The 23,004-nt window shown below is 42.5% G+C and overlaps 3 protein-coding genes across 3 annotated transcripts in view; all 3 read left to right on the top strand.

Annotated features, from left to right (window-relative positions):
• LOC311045160 (transmembrane protease serine 9-like) overlaps positions 1–23,004 on the top strand; it is a 72,701-nt gene that overhangs the window by 29,856 nt on the left and 19,841 nt on the right. The window lies entirely within an intron of this gene.
• Positions 30–6,046, top strand: LOC311045735 (chymotrypsin B-like). Its single transcript, XM_084057756.1, has 8 exons — positions 30–137; positions 655–729; positions 1,302–1,417; positions 1,780–1,862; positions 2,723–2,798; positions 4,162–4,342; positions 5,006–5,142; positions 5,412–6,046. Exons 1-8 carry the CDS (start codon positions 35–37, stop codon positions 5,580–5,582), a joined length of 942 nt encoding a protein of 313 aa, XP_083913882.1. The 5' UTR covers positions 30–34; the 3' UTR covers positions 5,583–6,046.
• On the top strand, positions 16,176–18,758 carry LOC311045978 (chymotrypsin A-like; the record flags this gene model as incomplete). Its single annotated transcript, XM_084058048.1, has 3 exons — positions 16,176–16,329; positions 17,152–17,285; positions 18,169–18,758. 3 exons carry the CDS (start codon positions 16,176–16,178, stop codon positions 18,328–18,330), a joined length of 450 nt encoding a protein of 149 aa, XP_083914174.1. The 3' UTR covers positions 18,331–18,758.

Genomic DNA, 23,004 nt, shown 5'->3' with positions numbered 1-23,004 from the left:
GATATAAGACAGTAAGGGTTGTTCAGTGAAGGTCATGTTCAGACTGAAGACTATACTGGATCATATCAGTGTATGTTTATTGACAGCTACAGATATGAATGAAATAACCTTGATGTTCCTTCTGCTGTGGAGCTCAGGTACAGTATTACTATTTTAAAAGCAACTAACTAGCCCATTAAGACCTGAGTCTGATTCTACAAATACAGTTGAAAAAGGTATGTTGCTATATCAGTGCTGCTCAAACTTTTTCATGTCAAGGACCCCTAAAATTATGTGTATTTGGCCACCGACCCCCATTTCAAAATATTTAGTTCCAGGGACCCCTGCAGATGCAAAGATTTTAGTTAAACATGTTTGCTGTATACAATATATATTCAAAGATTTGCACAAAATGTTCAAGATTTTTCAAAAATAGCAGATCTACAAGGCAAGCTCATAGCGCAGCACAAAGTTACGTGGTGTTAGCTTGTATTTCAGCTATTTTTGAATAGTAAAATAATACTTAAAGTGGTTCAAATTACACAGATGCCTTCCCGGTATAATGGCGGTTAAACCCTCCTATTTTTAATAAAAACGGACCTGAGTTACATGTACTTGGACCACCTTTTAGCTGCATTGCTCAGCTTTGACTGGTACTCTCCATGTTTTCAACAGGCTCACACCTGACATCAGCAGTCTATGTGCGTTCCCCTGAAGAAGTGGTTGTTGGCAACGGAACCACAGACACAGGTGGGTAGAGTAGCCAAAAACTTCTCAATTAAAGGCCTTGTTTCTTTAAAATAATAATGTCTCAAGTAGAAGTAAAGCCATCCCAATAATTACTTGAGTAAGAGTAAGCATCTGAAAGGACTAAGGAGAGAGAGAGAGAGAGAGAGAGAGAGAGAGAGAGAGAGAGAGAGAGAGAGAGAGAGAGAGAGAGAGAGAGAGAGAGAGAGAGAACGAATGAAATTTCTCATTCAATTCAATTCAATTTTATTATAGTGTCAAATCACAACAAGTTGTCTCAAGACACTTTACATGTAGAGATAAAGGTAGGTAAACGTTTTTCTTCCCTCTGTGTCATCACGTAAACAACAAGGATATGCCACTGGCTACAGTATAAATCTCTCTCTGTTTTATTAATTTTTGTTTAGTGGGTTCCCATAAATGTGAGCATTGCTTGTAGCCCCACAATTGCAAAATCGGCCTGTGTGTGTGTGTGTGTGTGTGTGTGTGTGTGTGTGTGTGTGTGTGTGTGTGTGTGTGTGTGTGTGTGTGTGTGTGTGTGTGTGTGTGTGTGTGTGTGTGTGTGTGTTCCTCAGACTGTGGTGTTCCTGCCATCAAACCAAAAGTCCCTGGATGTCCCAGTGATGGATTAGGTATCATCAACGGTGAGGAGGCTGTACCTCACTCCTGGCCCTGGCAGGTCTCCCTGCAGGTACATCACTCTCTCTGTTGTTATCCACACTGTCTTGCTTTTATATCTTACACTGTCTTACAATCATATATGATTCCATGTATATTTTGGTTACGACTTATAATTAAAGATGAAAAGAAAAACACAACTGGAGCGTTTGCTCTGTGTATGCATGCAGGAGTGCTTATGTGTGTGTGTGTGTGTGTGTGTGTGTGTGTGTGTGTGTGTGTGTGTGTGTGTGTGTGTGTGTGTGTGTGTGTGTGTGTGTGTGTGTGTGTGTGTGTGTGTGCAAATACGTGGATGAGCATTAAGGAGGGGAAGCTATGTTTTGTCATTTCATAATAGCTGAATTTCTGTTGCTAATGAAACCAATGTGAATTCAGAAAGAATGCTGCAAACCTCCGTACTGTGGTGGAACACTGATCAACAAGGACTGGGTTGTGACTGCTGCCCACTGCGATGTCAAGTACAGTCACGCACGCGCGCGCGCACGCACGCACGCACGCACGCACGCAAATTTCAGTCTGTACTTTTGGAAACATAATTTCATTTTAACTGCTGAAAAGAAGACGATGATGATTTAAGATCATTCATTCCAGCACTTATGATTCTTAAAGGGTAAGACCACTTTGGTAGAGGTTTGGGTTGTGTAAATTACCTTGCCATGATGTAACTCCAAAGGTGGGCAAGAAATTAAAAAAAATTGTTCCATTGATTAGAAATTGATAATTCAAAATATGCTCCTCATTGACTTACATTGTACGGTAAAACCGCTCTCAAAGTCACTGTTTTTGCACAAAAACGAACGCAACCAAAGTTGATTCAGACAATATAGAACATCAAACCCAGTACTGTTTTTTTTTTAAATAAAAATGTCAACTTCCTGTTGATTTTGCCATTTTTAATAAGTAGAAAACCCGGACTGGATCGGCGGATCCGGATCCAGATCTTCAAATAGTAAAATCAACAGGAAGTTGACATTTTTATTAAAAAAACAAACAGTACTGGGTTTGGTGATGTTCTATATTGTCTGAATCAACTTTGTTTGGGTTCATTTACGTGCTAAAAAGGTGACTTTGAGAGCTGTTTTACCGTACAATGTAAGTCAATGAGGAGCATATTTTGAATTATCAATTTCTAATCAATGGAGCAATTATTTTTTATTTCTTGCCCACCTTTGGAGTTACATCATGGCAAGGTAACTACACAACCCAAACCTCTACCAAAGTGGTCTTACCCTTTAAAGTGTTTGAGCCTTTTGTACTTTACTCTGCATGCACCCCACCAATTTATTGTTTATTGTTACTTCTTATTTTAAAATTTCAGAAAATGTCACCGTTTAATCCTGGGCCAACACAGTCGAGAACGAGCAGACAACATCCAGGAGATTAGAATTGGAAAGGTAGAAGGTTTGTTTTATATGATATGATACACTGTAATACGGACACAACATTATGTTGTTATATTTGTTATCAGAGTCATCTCCATTACCTGCTCGCAATTTTGCATGTTTCTTTTTGCATACCTTTTTATGTTTGTGGCTCCAGATTGTAAAACACTAAAAGTTCGGGCCGCTACGCGGCCCGAACGTCTAGCGTGACGCGTCGTTCACTTTGCAGTGCCACCTTACAGGCACCTCACAGTGTGAGAGAGAGTTTTGTGCTCTCCTAAATCCACGGCAGGCTTTGAAAGTACCCACTTCAGAAAGAGGTGACGTGCATCACCTCTCCAATGACCAAAACCCACTATGGAAGCCGTCGAACTGGTGCGATCTGACGGCATCCTAGAATTTATAGGTAGGATGTGATGTCATATACCGTCTCATCGTGATGTCAGATTACGTCACACTGGCGTGATGTCAGATTACGTCACACTGGCCACATACAACGTACGTACATACTGACAACCGACATGGCGCAGGATTCAAATTGTATATATACTAGAAGTTCGGGCCGCTACGCGGCCCGAACGTCTAGCGTGGCGCGTCGTTCACTTTGCAGTGCCACTATATATAGATGTTGTGATTTTTTGTATCCTGATGGCTGCTTGGCACAAAATGAATTTCCGCAAGGACAAATAAAGTATCTATCTAACATGGTTGTAGCTTTAGACATTCAATCTAAAGCAAGCAGCAACAACTAGCTTTTTTGCACATCTTTTCCACCGCAAAGATATCGGCCCGACTCGGCCGTGGAAGGCGTTGGAAAGCGTCTCCTGCCGACAACCTGTTGTAGATAGTGCGGTCATCGGGTCGGGTCGCGTGTCATCGGATCGGGACTTCTAGATTACCGTCGATGAACGACCAAGCAGGTTTGGTCGTGTCCCGACCGGTAGAGCCGTCAATAGCCGTGGGGTAGTGAAGAGGGGGGAGAGAGGGGGCTAAAGATTTGGTCCGAGCTGCAGTCCTAGCTGGTTCCAGTGTTGCCAGATGCTGTGTGTGAAACAAGCAACCAGGTATATGAAAACAGGCCCAAAAGAAGCGACCAGTTTCACCACTTGAGCCCTATTACATCAGCTAATTTAAAAAATAATCTTGAAAGCAAGCACCACATAAGCAACTAGACTTCAGAAACAAGCCTAAACAAAAGCAACCCACAACTATGAATATTTATAAGCAGCTTTAAAGGAAAACATGCCCAAAGTCGCTTATAATAAGCAGACTTGGCAACACAGGCAGGCTCTTGCAGACCAGCCAACAGCCTACCAGTCTGTTGTAGTCTGTTTGGTGGAGTCACCCTAAGTTGAATGTGTCATTTCCCTGGTAGGTCTTCAATCACCCTGAATACAAAGACAAAACTACTGACTATGACATCGCACTGATCAAGCTGAAAAGCCCTGCCCAGATGAACAAGAATGTGTCCACTGTGTGTGTGGCTGAGACTGGTGACAACTTCACTGCTGGCATGAAGTGTGTGGCCACTGGCTGGGGCCTGACCAGCTACCGAAGTGAGTGAACGACAGGAAACACACTTTTCATCCGTCAGCCACAGAAAAGACCATTTTACCAGTACAGCAATTTAGAATAGAGTAGGGTGTGTACACGTGGCCAGTAGGCTACTGCAGAGCAACCTAATAGAGCAGATTAACGTTCAACATTAGAATAGGGTCAATCAACAATTGTCAATTATTCAGTTTGAAACGTCTTGTTCAGAATATAAAACAAATGTGAAAACAGCAAAGCTTCAAGATGATTTTATGAAAAATAACAAAGTTAGACCTACTCTACATTTCTGGTTATCACCTTGATTTTTGTCTGGCAAATATTAAATGCCTTCTCAAAAAGGATAACAGTAATATATATATATATAAATGCCTATACATGCTATATCTATGACATATCACTTATGACTCCTTTGGGCAAGGTTTTCGCTCAATTCAACCGCCATTTCCTTAGCTGACCTGGCTCTGCAAGAGTCTAGCGAGCCGATGGCCTCATCCGTGCCCAAATGTGGGCAGTCCGAGCCACATTGACTTCCATCCATTGTAAAAAATGAAAAGATATTTCAAAAGGTGTAGAGCCTCCTGTGAAACATACATTGGTGGATTCTACGTCAGTGGCAGTGTGCACGAGACATTTGACGACATGAATCCTGTGTCTTTTTTTCCCAGATCAAAGATACCCTGACAAGCTCCAGCAGGTTTGTGTGCCCCTCCTCAGCAACAGCACGTGCAACAGTTACTGGGATAAGGGAGAGATCACCAGTCGGATGCTCTGTGCCGGGGCTGCTGGAGCTGACACCTGCAATGTGAGTGTAAAGAGCAAATACACACTCCTTTCAAACATCCACACTTGTCTTCAGAAAGGGGGAGGTGATATAACTACACATTGATGGCATTCCGAGTTTCGGAAAGACGGTCTCTCACAACTCGGAACCTGTGTATCTCCAGATGATGTCCTGACTCTCTGAGTCACGGGCATGTCATTGTATGCAGGGATGAGAGTGGCCATTTTCAAAATAATGTAGCAAAGTGTTGTGGTCTAAGTGGTTACAAACATAACTGCTTGTTGTTTCAGGGTGACTCTGGTGGTCCCCTGGTGTGTAAGAAGAATGGAGCCTGGACCCTGGTTGGTGTGACCTCCTGGGGCAAGAAAGACTGCAATACCAGCATGCCTGGTGTGTACGCGGCCGTCACTAACCTGCGCACCTGGATGGACGAGATCATGGCTAACAACTCACAAGTGTAAACAGCTATTACTCTAGTTGGCAACACAACACAATCAATAATACAGTCTGTAATAATGCGTGGGAATATTTGTTCTTGATGTGCATCATGTTTGAAGTGATAAATGCATATTGCTTATAGGGTCGAGTACCGAAGACTGTACTTGTAATAGTTATTTTGTAGAGCTTGTAGATCTGATTTTTTCCGAAAAAACTTGTGACACATTTTGAATATTTCTTGTATGGGGGTCCCTGGCACAAGATATTTTCAGATGGGGGTCCGTGGCCAAATACATATTAATTTGGGGGTCCTTAAATGTCAGAACCACTTCTGTGTAAAATACAGAAAAAGGTCAATATCAATAATAAATGATAAAATAAAACCAAAAGTACCAAAATAGGTACCATTTTCGGTACAGTATCAAATTCCAGGTACCGGGTACGGTATCGGTTCAAATGTGAACTGTACTAATCCCTAATTGCTTATTGCTGAATAAATCTTGGAATTGCAGGTGTGTTACAGGTGTGTACCAGTGGTCAATATTTTGTTCTGTAGTTGATTTCCTACAAGATGTCTATGGTAAAGACAGGGTGGTACATTTATATTTCGCAGTGAAACAACTATTTACAGACAATATAAAGTGTGTTTCATATCAGCAACAGATCAGGATCACTTCAGTGTTAAATGTGGGGGGCTAAGAGTGGTAAAGGCTATGTAAAGATGTTAGGTAAAGGAGTAAGAGTGTTAAAGGCTAGGTAAAGAAGCAAGAGTGTTAAAGGCTAGGTAAAGATGCTAGGTAACGTATAAGTGTATCCTTGATTGACAGAGATAAGCAGGTCCCCTTACTAGATCTAAAAGGTAAATACACAAACATCATGTATTTTAGGCTAAATGACACAGACACATCTGGTAACGGTTGCTTTAGCTAAAAACATGACATAGACATGATGAAGATAAATCATCAGCCTCATCAGCATTGAGTGCTGATGTGCAGAACTACTGAACTTGAATGAATTTGTTAAACACTGTCCTAGACAGCATAACAACCTTTAGCTGGTTTAAAAGTCCAATAATGGATTGTTGCCCTGAAGTCACTCAGTGCAACAGAGAGTAGCCTGATAATTTCTATCCTGATATTGTCGCCTGTTTTAGGGTCCTCAGGTGGAAACACTGCTGTTGTCAACACTTTGCTAATCAGTTCGAATGACTTTGTAATGAAGTGGCAAGTGATTGCCACGTAGCTGGATTTGTGGTAGTCCTCTGTCCACATGTCAGTGGTCATTCCAACTGCATTCACTTCACTAAGAACGTCATTTAGCTTTTCAATCAACTGTTTGCGTTTCTCTGCAGCCATCTTAGTGCAGCAAGTTAATGACTTAATCGTTCACTTTGTGATGCAAGCATGAAATTTGGCACACATACTCTATAAGGGCCACTCTTATGGAAAAGGGCGCTGGCCACTCAAAAATCCAAGATGGCGACCATTTTTTTCAAGATGGCCACCACCGTAGCGGAGCAAATAGTGATATAATATTTCAGGTTGTGATACAATGATGATATTTGGCACACATACTCTCTAAGGGCCACTCTTATGGAAAAAGGCACTGGCCACTCAAAATTCCAAGATGGCGACCATTTTTTTCAAGATGGCCACCACCTTAGTGGAGCAGAGGGTGCTATAATATTTCAGGTTGTGATACAAGGTAGACATTTGGCACACATACTCTGTAAGGGCCACTCTTATGGAAAAGGGCACTGGCCACTCAAAAATCCAAGATGGCGACCAATTATTTTCAAGATGGCCACCTTAGCTGAGCAGATAATGATTTAATCTTTCAGGTTGTGATACAAGGATGAAATTTGGGACACATACTCTGTAAGGGCCATGCTTATAGAAAAAGGCACTGGCCACTCAAAAATCCAAGATTTGTTTCAAGATGGCCTTCTCCTTAGCAGAGCAGATAATGATATAATCTTTCAGGTCATGATACAAACATGAAAATTGGCAGGAGCAGTCTCCAAAGGTCACTTGACAATAAAACAATCACAGACACATGAAATGTGAAGATGGTGACCATTTTCCAAGATGTTGTTTTTGCCCAAATAGTTTTACTCACATTTGCAACTGCACAGTGCTGTGCAGACAAACCCCAATTTGAAACATTTGCACCTTCCACTGCACCCTTTTTTGCAGCCACATTTGGTGAGTTCTTGACAACTCTCTGCAAGTGGTGAATTGGCTGTCCAGAAGACCTGCCATTCTTCACCAAACTTCTTCCATCCCCAGTCAGCTGGACTTTCTGATTCAGGCTGACGTTGGATGGATTGACCCCATATGCAGCCGGCCTGATACGCTGCACGTTTGGTGTGTTGAATCAGAGCTGCTCTCGTTGGAGGAATGGCTTCATATGGCTTCTGCTTTCGGACAAACATGTCAAATCTAGCTTCATCCACACTGACAGCTGTGATCGATCGTACATCAGGACCACAAACTTCTCCAGGATATTCAGGTCATCATCACTCAGTTTGGGAGGATATTGGCTTAGTTTGGTGAAGATGGGAGAAGCCTCTGAGCAAATGTTCCATGTTTGCCAGGCAGTCTGTTTGCCTTTATTGCGAAAGGCGGAAACATTATCGCAACCAGTGAAGGCATGAAAGAACAGTATGCCTCTGGTCTTTACTGGTCCAATACAGCGGTACAGGTCATGTACACCAATCCACCTTAGGCTCTGACCATGCCTTAATGCAACCCACAGCTGCTGGAGACCAAGGTCCTGAAGTGAGGGAAACATGCTTAGTCCTATGACAAGAATGTCAGTGTCATTGGCTTTGATCATGATAGCTTTGCTACCCTCCTCTGTTGCATGCCTGGCATGTACAAAGATCCAAGTATCAGCTTCCTCATGGAAACATTTGTCCAAACTAACCAGACTAGTTTCAGAGGTACTCAATACATCTGGTCCCTTGGTTACAACAACCATGTTTGGTACAGTCATGTGAGAAATCTTGTCAGCCAGAAAGTGGAAGAGGTCTGTCTTGTTGTCGTTATGTCTGAGGAAATTGCGCCAATTTGCTGGAACTTTATTCTTGTTTGTCACTTGCCGTCGACCTCCCTGGCTGAGTTACACAGCAGTGATGCCACCATTGTGCCCTGGTTGTGCAATGACATTCACTCTATTATAATAAGCTATATAAGACATAATGATACCAACTATCTGTGCCAAATGTCATGCTTGTATCATAACCTGAAAGATGATATCACTATTTGCTCCGCTAAGGTGGTGCCCACTTTGAAGAAAATGGTCGCCATCTTGGATTTTTGATTGGCCAGCGCCATTATCCATAAGAGTGAACCTTAGAGAGTATGTGTGCCAATTACATTTCATCCTTGTATCACAACCTGGAAGATTATATCACTATCTGCTCCGCTAAGGTGGTGGCCATCTTGAAAAAAATGGTCGCCATCTTGGAATTTTGAGTGGCCAGTGCCTTTTTCCATAAGAGTGGCCCTTAGAGAGTATGTGTGCCAAATTTCATCATTGTATCACAACCTGAAAGATTATATCACTATTTGCTCCGCTAAGGTGGTGGCCATCTTGAAAAAAATGGTCGCCATCTTGGAATGTTGAGTGGCCAGTGCCTTTTTCCATAAGAGTGGCCCTTAGAGAGTATGTGTGCCAAATGTCATCATTGTATCACAACCTGAAAGATTATATCACTATTTGTTCCGCTAAGGTGGTGGCCATCTTGAAAAAAATGGTCGCCATCTTGGATTTTTGAGTGGCCAGCGCGCTTTTCCATAAGAGTGGCCCTTAGAGAGTATCTGTGCCAAATTTCATGCTTGCATCACAAAGTGAACGATTCCTTTGAAATCTGCCATTAACTTGCTGCACTATCTCCTTGCAACGCTTAGACACGGTTGTGCGGTCGGGCAGTACGTCCTTCGCCGAGACATGTCCATTATGTAACACCGATGTGAATGAGCTCTTGCGTCAACTCCATAAAACCATCTCCTGCAACTGAATGAAACGGTCTTATGTCTTTGCAACAGAATGCAACGCATTTATCGGTGAGCTTAGATTTTGACTGCTGTGCAATTTTCTTTGAGGAGGCAGTAGCAAAGCCAGTCATAGTAGTCTGCAAACCGCCCGCTGTAGCCGGTATCCTGCCTTTTCACACTTTATCCAGATGTCGATTCAGGGCTGTATTACCAGTCCGCTTGCTGTCATAATGCATCAGGTCGCCGCAACCTTTGCACTTCACAAAGCCAACAGCATCGTTCGTGTCTGCATTAACGACTAAGCTGAAATGCTTCCACTACCGGCGATTTCCCGTTTAAGTTTTCAGTTGTAATAAACTTGCCAGTGATAGATAAAACAAGAAGCACCCTGACCTGACCTGACCTGACCTGATGAATGCACACAGAGACTCTTTAAGAAAACTTTAAAGTGCTCAATTAATTCCAGAGCCATGTGAAAAACCTCAAGAAAAATAGGTGATTTCAATAACATTAATATTGAGAAATGTATATTTATATATTTTTGTTTATGATCATTCACTATGCACTCCAGCGTGAAGTCTTCCACACATTAGAGGGAAAACTGTGAATTAAAAGTAATTTTAATTAATTTGTGCGTAATGTAAAACGGTTAAGCCCCCTTAGGGTTTCTTACCTCACCGGCACAACAACTAACTGTCAACTTTCCCATGGAAAGAACTAACATATCATACATATGTATATACTGTATGTATGTATATATACACATATGTATATGTGTGCGTGTGTGTGTGTGTGTGTGTGTGTGTGTGTGTGTGTGTGTGTGTGTGTGTGTGTGTGTGTGTGTGTGTGTGTGTGTGTGTGTATATATATAACACGATAACTGTTGTGCAAATCAAATCAAATAAAGTCAGCAGTGGTTAACACTTTCTAACGGTTCTCACATTGACTTCCCGATTTAGTTTTGGTTGTGTTCTTGGTCTGTGTAACTAACTAGCTTTTCTGCTGCTTAAGCACAATTTTGAAAACGGCTGATTTTGTCAAAACACCACACACAGGGCGCCAACGGCCTAGTGGTTAAGGCACATACCACATATAGGCTCTAATGCAGCCTGATAGTGAGTCACACGACCACACACTCAAGTAGCAGATATTGATCTGATGAGAAACGATAGATATATCGTACTAAGAAGCAAACACATTTTAATGTTTTTGTGATCATTCATAACCTGGTACTACACGCTGTCCATCAATGTCATGTTTTCTTTAACACACTATTAAGACTGATTGAGAACAGTGAACCAAATGTCAACAGTTGTAATGACACGCAAGTGTGTGTGCGTGTGTGTGTGTGTGTGTGTGTGTGTGTGTGTGTGTGTGTGTGTGTGTGTGTGTGTGTGTGTGTGTGTGTGTGTGTGTGTGTGTGTGTGTGTGTGTGTGTGTGTGTGTGTGTGTGTGTGTGCGCGCGCGCGCATGCTTGCGTTCTTCCACTCAGAATGTCATTAAAAAAATAAACCACTCCCTGATGAATACATAATGAGTAGAGCTGACATGTGACAACTACAGAGACATAAGACAGTAAGTGTTGTTCAGTGAAGGTCAGGTTCAGACTGAAGACTAATTGGATCATATCAGTGTATGTTTATTGACAGCTACAGACATATATCAGTGTATGAGTCCTTACAGACAGAAATGAATGAAATAACCTTGATGTTCCTTCTGCTGTGGAGCTCAGGTACAGTATGACTATTTTAAAACCACCTAACTAACATATTTAGACCTGAAGCCGATTCTACAAATACAGTTTGCTGAAAAACCTATGTTGCTATATCAGTGCTGCTCAAACTTTTTAACTTTTCCCTAAAATGATGTGTATTTGGCCGCCGACCCCCATCTCAAAACATTTTGTTCCAGGGACACCCAGATGAAAAGATTTGAGATAACATTCTTTGCTTTAAACAATATATATTCAAGATTTGCACGAATGAAAGATTTTTCTAAAAATAGCAGATCTACAAGCTCATAGCGCGGCACAAAGTGGCGTGCTGTTAGCTTGTATTTCAGCTATTTCTTTTATAGTCAAAGAATAAAATAATGGTTAAAGTGGTTCAAATTACACAGGTGCCTTCCCGGTTTTAATGGCGGTTAAACTCTCCTCTATTTTTAATGAAAACGGACTTGAGTTACATGTACTTGGACCACTTTTTTCCCATCTTTTAGTTGCATTGCTCAGCTTTGACTGGTACTCTCCATGTTTTCAACAGGCTCACACCTGACATCAGCAGGTAGTAAAAGAGTAGTAATGAAGTGTTTTTTTGTGTGTGTGTGCGTGCGTGCGTGCGTGCGTGTGTGCGTGCGCAGAGGCAGTTTTAAAGCAGCAAAGCAGTGGATCGCTGATGCAAAAGGGACCTCACCCCCACCGTGGTGAATAAAATATATTTATATTTTTCCATGTAAATGATGTATATAATTGTGGCCGGGACTGGGGAGTAAACTGGTGTACAGTATGTGATAATAATCAGAATGTTAAATGTATTATATAATTGAAACCGTAAACCGTATGTATCAATCCATTCCATATATCAAGTATGATTTTCATCGACAGTCAATCAAAGGCGACAGGTTTGAGGTTTCCATTTGCATAGTGTTTAAGGTGGACGGAGAGGGAGGGAGAGAGAGAGAGAGAAAAAGAGAGAGAGAGAGAGAGAGAGAGAGAGAGGATGCCATTTCTAATAAATAAGTTATTACTTTTTGTTTATGGGTGTGTGTTTGTGTGCGCGTGCGTGCGTGTTCTTCAGACTGTGGTGTTCCTGCCATCAAACCAAGAGTTCCTGGATGTCTCAGTGAGGGATTAGGTATCATCAACGGTGAGGAGGCTGTACCTCACTCCTGGCCCTGGCAGGTCTCCCTGCAGGTACATCACTCTCTCTGTTGTTATCCACACTGTCTGGCTTTTATATCTCACACTGTCTTAAAATCATATATCTTTCCATATCTTTTGTTACTACGACTTACAATTTAAGAAGAAAAGAAAAACAAAACTGGAGGGTTGCTCTGTGTATGCATGCGGACGTGCATGTGTGTGTGTGTGTGTGTGTGTGTGTGTGTGTGTGTGTGTGTGTGTGTGTGTGTGTGTGTGTGTGTGTGTGTGTGTGTGTGTGTGTAAAAATAGGTGGATGAGCATTAAGGAGGGGAAGCTATGTTTTGACATTTCATAATAGCTGAATTACTGTTGCAAATAAAAACAATGTGAATTCAGGAAGAATGCTGCAAACCTCCGTTCTGTGGTGGAACACTGATCAACAAGGACTGGGTTGTGACTGCTGCCCACTGCAATGTCAAGTACAGTAGCACACTCTCTCTAACACACACACACACACACACACACACACACACACACACACACACACACACACACACACACACACACACACACACACACACACACACACACACACACACACACACACACACACACACACACACACACACACACACACACACACACACACCTTTGCTGCAGTGCCTATTGGGACTTATAAAAGGGTCACCAAATCTCAGTCTGTACTTTTGGAAACATAATATTCATTGTAACTGCTGAAAAGAGTACGATGATGATTGAAGATCATTCATTCATTCCAGCACTTATGATTCTTCCAGTATTTCAGCCTTTTGTACTTTACTCTACATACTTTACTCTTTGAGTTAAGCACCCCACCATTTTATTGTTTATTGTTATTTCTTATTTTACATTTTCAGAACATGTCACCGTGTAATCCTGGGCCAGCACAGTCTAAAACGAGCAGAAAACATCCAGGATATGAGAATTGGAAAGGTAGGCGGTTTGTTTTATATGACATGATACACTGTAATACGGACACGGAAACATTATGTTGTTACATTTATTATCAGAGTCATCTCCATTACCTGCTCACAATTTAGCAAATTTATTTTGCACACCTTTTCCATTCGTTGTGTGTGGCTACAGATTGTAAAACATAGCTGAAGCCAGACATTCAATCTACAACAAGCAGCAACAACTAGCTTTTTGCACATCTCTCCTAAAAGCTAAAGTCAGCTCTCCACTGCACCGGCATCGGCTGCCACTTGAGCCCAATTACATCAGCTATTCTCAAAAAGAATCTTGAAAGCAAGCCCAAATAAGCAACTACACTTCAGAAACAAGCCCAAACAAAAGCAACCCGCAACTATGAATATTTACAAGTGACTTTACAGGAAAACTTGCCCAGAGTCGCCTATAACAAGCAGACCTGGCAACACTGGCAGGTTTTTGCAGACCAGCTTTAACGCAATGTGTGCATCGGCCGACAGTTTGTGCTGAACTAAATGTCAACTTTTGCCAACAGACTGCCAGTCTGCTGTAGTCTGTTGTAGTCTGTTGTAGTGTGAAGTATCCTAGTCTGTTTGGTGGAGAGTCACTTTAAGATGAATGTGTCATTTCCCTGGTAGGTCTTCAAACACCCTGAATTCAAATAGTCCAGGCGTTTCGGGCCAGAATCGTGCACTTTACGATACAAGCATGAAATTTGGCACACAGTTAGAGCATGCCATAAGGAACATTTTTGGCTATAGGGCCATCGCAGATTTGTCCTGTGGTAACCATGGCAGCCATTTTCCCAAATGGCCTCCATCTGCTGTTATTTTACCAATAACTCAGGTGCTAGACCACCTAGGATCTTGATTCTGGTGACTAATCCTACATTTTCAAGGATGAGGAATACAGCGGTACTATTTACAACATTCTACTACCTAACTGCATATATCTGGCATTCAGTTAATTAAATAATAATAAACCCATCAAAATATGTAATGATGTAGTACAGTAGATGTTTTCAAACTGACACGTGAGAGTCAAGAATGCAGTACTTCACTGTTTCTTTTATTAGTAGTAGTATTGCATAATTATTTTCAATGGACTATAAGACACAACAAAGGCAGAGTACTCATGAGTCATAGCCTAATGGCATATAGACCAATTATTTGTTTACCAACATTGAGACTGGACGCACAGGTGATTGTTTCACGCAATCAATTCTCAACCTGTTGTTTTGGGGTGCGCTGATTTCAGCACACCCCAACCCCCTCTTGTGTGTTGGCTAGTGAGGCGCGTCCTAGCGAGACCTGATAGAATGGGTTTCATTGCGCGCATACTGGTTCCGCGCAGACTGGTTCTTATCAGTGTGACGTCGTCTGTTAAGGGGTCTATTCAATAAAGCCAGATAATCTACACAATGTTAGTTGCACAGTCCACCACAGTAGCAAAGGGCAGTACACTGAAGTGCTGCCTTAACACATCTGCATTGTCCACTGCATCCCTTTTTGCAACCACAGCGGAGGAGTTCCCGAAAGGCCAGGCTCGCTTCTGTGTGGTCCAGTGCACTTCCCATCCTCCTGTCAAAATTAGAATCAGCTTTATTGTCAGATCACAGGTTTACAAGTGTAAAGAAGTGGATTAAATTATTTGTATTCACCTGTCTCCTTCCTCTTCCACCCCCATTCACCTGGGGATGGGAGTTCAGGGGCTGCAACCATCGCCTGTCCCCAACAATGGCCAGCTTGGTAGGCTGCCCTCTTTGTATGTTGAATCAGTGCAGCTCGTGTTGGGGGGAGTCCATCAATTGTTCTGCCCTTCTGGGTGAATAGCTGCTTCCGTGCCTGAATCACTGATGCCTGGCCGCTAGTGCGGTCATAGAGCAATACCACAAAACGCTCCAGAGGCTCCATCCAGTCATCTATTTTGTCTGGGATGGCAGCTAAGGAACTGAAGGCACGTGTGACGTCACCATAGGTTTTCCAGGTCTCCCATGCCGTCTTCTTGCCTCTGCCTCCAAAAGATGACACTGTGTCACATCCAGTAAAGGCATCGAACATGGGTAAGGCTAAGCATCGATCTGGGCCTAATGCCCTTGCCATCTCATGAGCTGCTAAGTTACGGAAACTTTTCCCAGTTCCAAAAGCAACCCACAGCTCAGTCAAGTGCAGGCGTTGGGCTGACGTTATTGCCAGGACTAGCACATCCGTGTCTACTGTGCGTATTGTCACCTTGCTATACCCTTTCTTCACAGCATCTTCTAGGTGTAATATGACACGAGTAGCAGCCTCCTCATGTACTGTAGTTAGTTAGGTAGTTACTAGCATGTTGTGAATAGTACCACTGTATTCCTCATCCTTGAAAATGTAGGATTAGTCACCAGAATCAAGATCCTAGGTGGTCTAGCACCTGAGTCATTGGTAAAATGACAGCAGGTGGTGGCCATTTTGAAAGATGGCTGCCATGGTTACCACAAGACAATTCTAAATAGTACCACTGTATTCCTCATCCTTGAAAATGTAGGATTAGTCACCAGAATCAAGATCCTAGGTGGTCTAGCACCTGAGTTATTGGTAAAATAACAGCAGATGGAGGCCATTTTGGAAAATGGCTGCCATGGTTACCACAGGACAAATCTGCGATGGCCCTATAGCCAAAAATGTTCCTTATGGCATGCTCTAACTGTGTGCCAAATTTCATGCTTGTATCGTAAAGTGCACGATTCCATCAAAATATGGCCCGAAACGCTTGGACTAAAAGAGACGTTTACTGATGTAAACGGCCATATGTCTATGGTCCCTGACTATGACATCACCCTGATCAAGCTGAAAAGCCCTGCCCAGATGAACAAGCGTGTGTCCCCCGTGTGTGTGGCTGAGACTGGAGACAACCTCACTGATGACATGAAGTGTGTGGCCACTGGGTGGGGCCAGACCCGTGGTGAGTGAACGATAGATAGGAAAGCCACCTTTCCTCCCTCAGCCACAGAAAGGACCATTTTACCAGTACAGGGATTTAGAATAGAGTAGGCTGTGTACACGTGGCAATCAGGCTACTGCAGAGCAACCCAATAGAGCAGATTCAAGGTTCAACATTCAGAAAAGGGTCAATCAACAATTGTCAATTATTATTATAATATAGTTTGAAACGTCTTGTTCAGAATATAAAACAAAAGGTGAAAACAGCAAAGCTTCAAGATGATTTTATGAAAAATAACAAAGTTAGCAGCAATGCAAAAATAAGTAAGACTTATAGAAATATTTAACGAGACAGTGTGCAATAACGCCATGCCTTCATGTGGATCTAGGACTTTGGGTGGCCAGTCTATGACAATATGACAACTATGACATATCTATGACAATATGACGACTATATATCTATCTATGACATACTATATCTACAGCATGACATATCAATGACACATCTATGTACTATATACATGTACTATATACATGCCTGCCTATTACATGCTATATCTATGACATGTCACTTATGACTGATGATAAGGTTTTGGCCCGATTCAACCACCACTTCCTTAGCTGGCCTGGCTCTGAAAGAGTCTTGCGAGCCGATGACCTCATACAGTACGTACCCAAATGTGGGCAATCCGAGTCACATTGACTTCCATCCATTGAAAAAATGAAAAGATGTTTCAAAAGGTGTAGAACATTCTGTGAACATACATCGGTGGATTCTAAGTCAGTGGCAGTGGCAGTGTGCACCAGATATTTGACGACATGAATCCTGTGGATTTTTTCCCAGATAAAAGCTACCCTGACAAGCTCCAGCAGGTCTGTGTGCCCCTCCTCAGCAACAGCACGTGCAACAGTTACTATAAGGGAGAGATCACCAGTCGGATGCTCTGTGCCGGAGCTGCTGGAGCTGACACCTGCAATGTGAGTGTAAAGAGCAAATACATACTCCTTCCCAACATCCACACTTTTCTTCAGAAAAGGTGATATAACTACACATTGATGTCATTCCGAGCTTCGGAAAGACGGTCTCACAACTTTTCTTCGGAACCCGTGCATCTCCAGATGATTGTCCTGACTCGCTTAGTCATGGGCATGTCATTATATGCAGGGACTTTTTTTATTGTCGACTTATTTTCAAAAATAGCCAGTGTTAGGCAAGTTACTTTAAACAAGTAACTATAGTTATAGTTACTAGTTACTACTCTCAAAATGTAACTAGTAAGTTACTGTACTAGTTACTGCATTATAAAAGTAGCTATACTTTACTGTTACTTTTGCATTTTGCTTCATGTATAAATATTCATGTTGCTGAAGCACAAGATGGCCACTCTCAACTTTAATCTAGGTAGATAAAGTAGATATTTTCTCATATATAGTAGATAAAGGAACAATGTCTTCAACAACAACGTTGAAATCATGTGTTTTTAGTTCTGCCTGGCTTTAGACTGGAGCAGACGGCTCATCGTGATTTGAACACGCCTCCATGTTGACGAACGTGCAGTGCAGGGTGCATGCGCGTTCCCCATCATGAACGCACGTCTATATTCCGTCTATACTCTCGTCTTGTTGTCACTCGCTCTTTGGTTTTGACTTCGGTATTCTAACGCTCCCACTGCGGAACAGCAGAAATGATCTTTCTCTCATTCTAGTGTTCTCTTGGACATGAATTACGCTCTTGCGCCTCCCTGAGTCTGTTTAAAATAATAACATCTCCCCATAACCAAATAACACCATCACGAAAATGCGGCTATTTTTTGACGAGTGTTAACATCCCTCTTACAAACACAACTGCTTTATGTTTCAGGGTGACTCTGGTGGTCCCCTGGTGTGTAAGAAGAATGGAACCTGGACCCTGGTTGGTGTGACCTCCTGGGGCTCTGATGGCTGCCCTACCAAGATGCCTGGTGTGTACTCCCGCATCACTGCGCTGAGTGCCTGGATGGACCAGACCATGGCTAACAACTAAACTAAACAGTTGTTACTCTATTGGCATCAATACAATCAATAATACAATCTGTGCAAATGTCTGGGCATATTTGTCCTTGATGTGCAACTTGTTTGAAGTGATAAATGCATATTGCTTATAGGGTTGTACTGACGACGGTACTTTTAATGTTTTTTTCTGTAAAGCTTGCATATCTGCTATTTCAAAAAAAAAGACACATTTCGAATATTTCTTGTATAGGGGTCCCTGGCACAAAATATTTTCAGATGGGGGTCCACGGCCAAATACAAATTAATTTGGGGGTCCTTGACATGAAAATGTCAGAACCAATGTGGTCTGTGTAAAATACAGAAAAAGGTCAATAATAATAATAATGATAAAATAAAATAAAACATTTCGGTATCGTATCGCATTCCAGGTACCTTATCGGTTCAAATGTTAATGGTACTCATCCCTAATTGCTTATTGCTGAATAAATCTTGGAATTGCAGGTGTGTCCCAGTGGTCAATATTTTTTTCTTGGAGCTTCTTCTTAGATAAGCTGTGTACAGTAGTTGATTTGCTAAATATACTGAATTCATAGAGAGGATCTAAACTACTTCTTCCTGCAACATTGGGTCAAGAAAGTCCAAAAGTTTATATTTCACTGTGAAACAACTATTTACAGACAATATAAAGTGTGTTTCACATCAGCAACAGATCAGGATCACTTCAGTGTTAAATGTGGGGGGCTAAGAGTGGTAAAGGCTATGTAAAGATGTTAGGTAAAGGACTAAGAGTGTTAAAGGCTAGGTAAAGAAGTAAGAGTGTTAAAGGCTAGGTAAATATGCTAGGTAAAGTATAAGTGATTGACAGTGATAAACAGGTCTCCTTCCTAGATCTAAAAGGTAAATACACAAACATCATTTATCTTAGGCTAAATGACACAGACACATCTTGTAACGGTTGCTTTAACTAGAAACATCACATAGACATGAGAATAAATCATCATTCTCATCAGCATTGAGAGCCGGTGTGCATGAACTACTGAACTTGAATGAATTTGTTAAACACTGTCCTAGACAGCATAACAACCTTTAGCTGGTTTAAAAGTCCAATAATGGAGAAGAAGTCACTCAGGGCAACAGAGAGTACTTGGGGTCAGTGAGAGTGCAATACAACCAGTAATACTCAAGGTGGCGCCACAACACAAAATTTGTGTTGTGGCGCCACCTTGAGTATTACTGGTTGTATGTGTGTCCTGCTTATTTAATAAGCAGGACTACATCTGAGAGGTCAGATCAATGCATTTTACATGCATCATGATGTGACAGTCTGTGCTGCTAAAACCAGTAGGTCTCCAGTCCTTACACTCTTTGAAGGGACATTCTTAGACACATTTACAAGCATGATGTAAATGTATTCATTATAAGAAACGTTCTGAAGGGGATGCTAAATGTGTCCTTAAGTTTAGTTAGACGTACTAGAGCCTGATTCTCAACCTTCCTTCATTTCAAGGACCTCCAGTTTGATATGCATTATGATTAGACCATGACCACCACCTGTACAGTCAAATGAGCCTTAATTTAACTCTGAAACTGAACAAATTGCACCAAATGGAACCTTACGGCTTACGGGTCCATTTGGTTCAATTTGAGCACCATTCAACTATGCTGTTTTCCCCTCACATCCTGACAATGCTACGACAATGGTATAGTCTTTTGGCAAATTAGAGCATACCCACATCTCCACAAACCACTACACAACTGATGACATGCATATGTTTGGGTGAAAGAGATTCACTGCATTTTATTGTCTCCGCCAGGCCGAAGGCATGGTGGAGAGTATGTTTTCGTTTGATTTTCGTTGGTTCCACCAAGCTAACATTGGTCAAGCTTCACGTGACACGTGACAATATGTTGAAAGGGTGTGCTTTGATTGGCTAGGGAGACGCATGACGAAATACATACCTATAAATATGTCAGTCACTTCGAAACATTGCTGTGCATGTTTCGAAGTGACATCAGTGCCATCAGCCAAGCTAACATTTAGTCAGGAGATATTAGCAGAAAAAGTTCCAAGATTGGAACTTTTTCCAATCTCTGCTGCTGGTGGAGACTTGTGCTCAGGAACAGCACTTTCCAGTACAAACTGAGATTACAGCTGAGATCACAGCTGAGATCACACAATGCAACTAACTCTCATTACGCAAACTGAAGAAGCAGGAAATTATCGTATGAAACCTCATGAAGAAGCAAAGGGGCAATGCCGACAGCAGAAAGCCAAAGCTAAGAAACAGAGACAAAAAGCCAAAGCTAAGAAACAGAGACAAAGACCACCAATAAGAAGAGATGCTACAAAACAGCTAAAGAACAAGAAGACGTTCAAGCTGATGAAGCTGGTGCCGCATTCTTTACATGGGTTTGTGTCCACCGGCAATAGTTTTACATGAACATTTCTAGGCTATAGTATAGTACTGCCCCATACAACCTAACAGAGCCCAGCACAGCCCACCAGAGCCCATTATAGCACATTATCTCACCAGAGCCCAGCAGTCTGGCATATTCCAGCACACAAAGTCCAGCCCACTGGGAGAATAGCCTAGGGTATGGGGGTAGTTAAATGACTGTAATAGGCTATACAGGGCTGGGTCCAGCTGGAATAGGCTAGACTAGAATGTTCTAGGCCTTACTAGACTCTAATAGGCTCTATTAGACTGTACTAGGCTCTTGTCAGCCCTGTAGCCCCTTTGCACTTGAGATTAACCACTGTGTCCACGGGCAATAGTTTTACATGGGTTTGTGTCCACCGGCAATAGTTTTACATGGGTTTGTGTCAACCGGCAATAGTTTTACATGAAAATTTCTAGGCTAGAGTATAGTACTGCCCCGTACAACCTAACAGAGCCCAGCACAGCCCACCAGAGCCGATTATAGCACAGTATAGCCCATTATAGCCCACCAGAGCCCAGCAGTCTGGCACATTCCAGCACACAAAGTCCAGCCCACTGGGAGAATAGCTTAGGGTATGGGGGTAGTTAAATGACTGTAATAGGCTATACAGGGCTGGGTCCAGCTGGAATAGGCTAGACTAGAATGTTCTAGGTCTTAATAGACTCTAATAGGCTCTATTAGGCTGTACTAGGCTCTTGTCAGCCCTGTAGCCCCTTTGCACTTGAGATTAACCACTGTGTCCACGGGCAATAGTTTTACATGGGTTTGTGTCCACCGGCAATAGTTTTACATGGGTTTGTGTCCACCGGCAATAGTTTTACATGGGTTTGTGTCCACCGGCAATAGTTTTACATGAACATTTCTAGGCTATAGTATAGTACTGCCCCGTACAACCTAACAGAGCCCAGCACAGCCCACCAGAGCCCATTATAGCCCACCAGAGCCCAGCAGTCCGGCACATTCCAGCACACAAAGTCCAGCCCACTGGGAGAATAGCCTAGGGTATGGGGGTACTTAAATGACTGTAATAGGCTATACAGGGCTGGGTCCAGCTGGAATAGGCTAGACTAGAATGTTCTAGGTCTTACTAGACTCTAATAGGCTCTATTAGGCTGTACTAGGCTCTTGTCAGCCCTTTAGCCCCTTTGCACTTGAGATTAACCACTGTGTCCACGGGCAATAGTTTTACATGGGTTTGTGTCCACCGGCAATAGTTTTACATGGGTTTGTGTCCACCGGCAATAGTTTTACATGAAAATTTCTAGGCTATAATATAGTACTTTCCCGTACAACCTAACAGAGCCCAGCACAGCCCACCAGAGCCCATTATAGCCCACCAGAGCCCAGCAGTCCGGCAAATTCCAGCACACAAAGTCCAGCCCACTGGGAGAATAGCCTAGGGTATGGGGTAGTTAAATGACTGTAATAGGCTATACAGGGCTGGGTCCAGCTGGAATAGGCTAGACTAGAATGTTCTAGGTCTTACTAGACTCTAATAGGCTATATTAGGCTGCACTAGGCTCTTGTCAGCCCTGTAGCCCCTTTGCACTCTAGATTAACCACTGTGTCCACGGGCAATAGTTTTACATGGGTTTGTGTCCACCGGCAATAGTTTTACATGGGTTTGTGTCCACCGGCAATAGTTTTACATGAACATTTCTAGGCTATAGTATAGTACTGCCCCGTACAACCTAACAGAGCCCAGCACAGCCCACCGGAGCCCATTATAGCACATTATAGCCCATTATAGCCCACCAGAGCCCAGCAGTCCGGCACATTCCAGCACACAAAGTCCAGCCCACTGGGAGAATAGCTTAGGGTATGGGGGTAGTTAAATGACTGTAATAGGCTATACAGGGCTGGGTCCAGCTGGAATAGGCTAGACTAGAATGTTCTAGGACTTACTAGACTCTAATAGGATCTATTAGGCTGTACTAGGCTCTTGTCAGCCCTTTAGCCCCTTTGCACTTGAGATTAACCACTGTGTCCACGGGCAATAGTTTTACATGGGTTTGTGTCCACCGGCAATAGTTTTACATGGGTTTGTGTCCACCGGCAATAGTTTTACATGAACATTTCTAGGCTATAGTATAGTACTGCCCCGTACAACCTAACAGAGCCCAGCACAGCCCACCAGAGCCCATTATAGCACATTATAGCCCATTATAGCCCACCAGAGCCCAGCAGTCCGGCACATTCCAGCACACAAAGTCCAGCCCACTGGGAGAATAGCCTAGGGTATGGGGGTACTTAAATGACTGTA

This window comes from Gymnoscopelus microlampas, assembly GCF_963454915.1.
Source record: "Gymnoscopelus microlampas genome assembly, chromosome: 5".
NCBI classification, from domain to species: Eukaryota; Metazoa; Chordata; class Actinopteri; order Myctophiformes; family Myctophidae; genus Gymnoscopelus; species Gymnoscopelus microlampas.
Note: the sequence above shows the minus strand (reverse complement) of the source record. Positions and strands in the feature narration are given on the sequence as shown.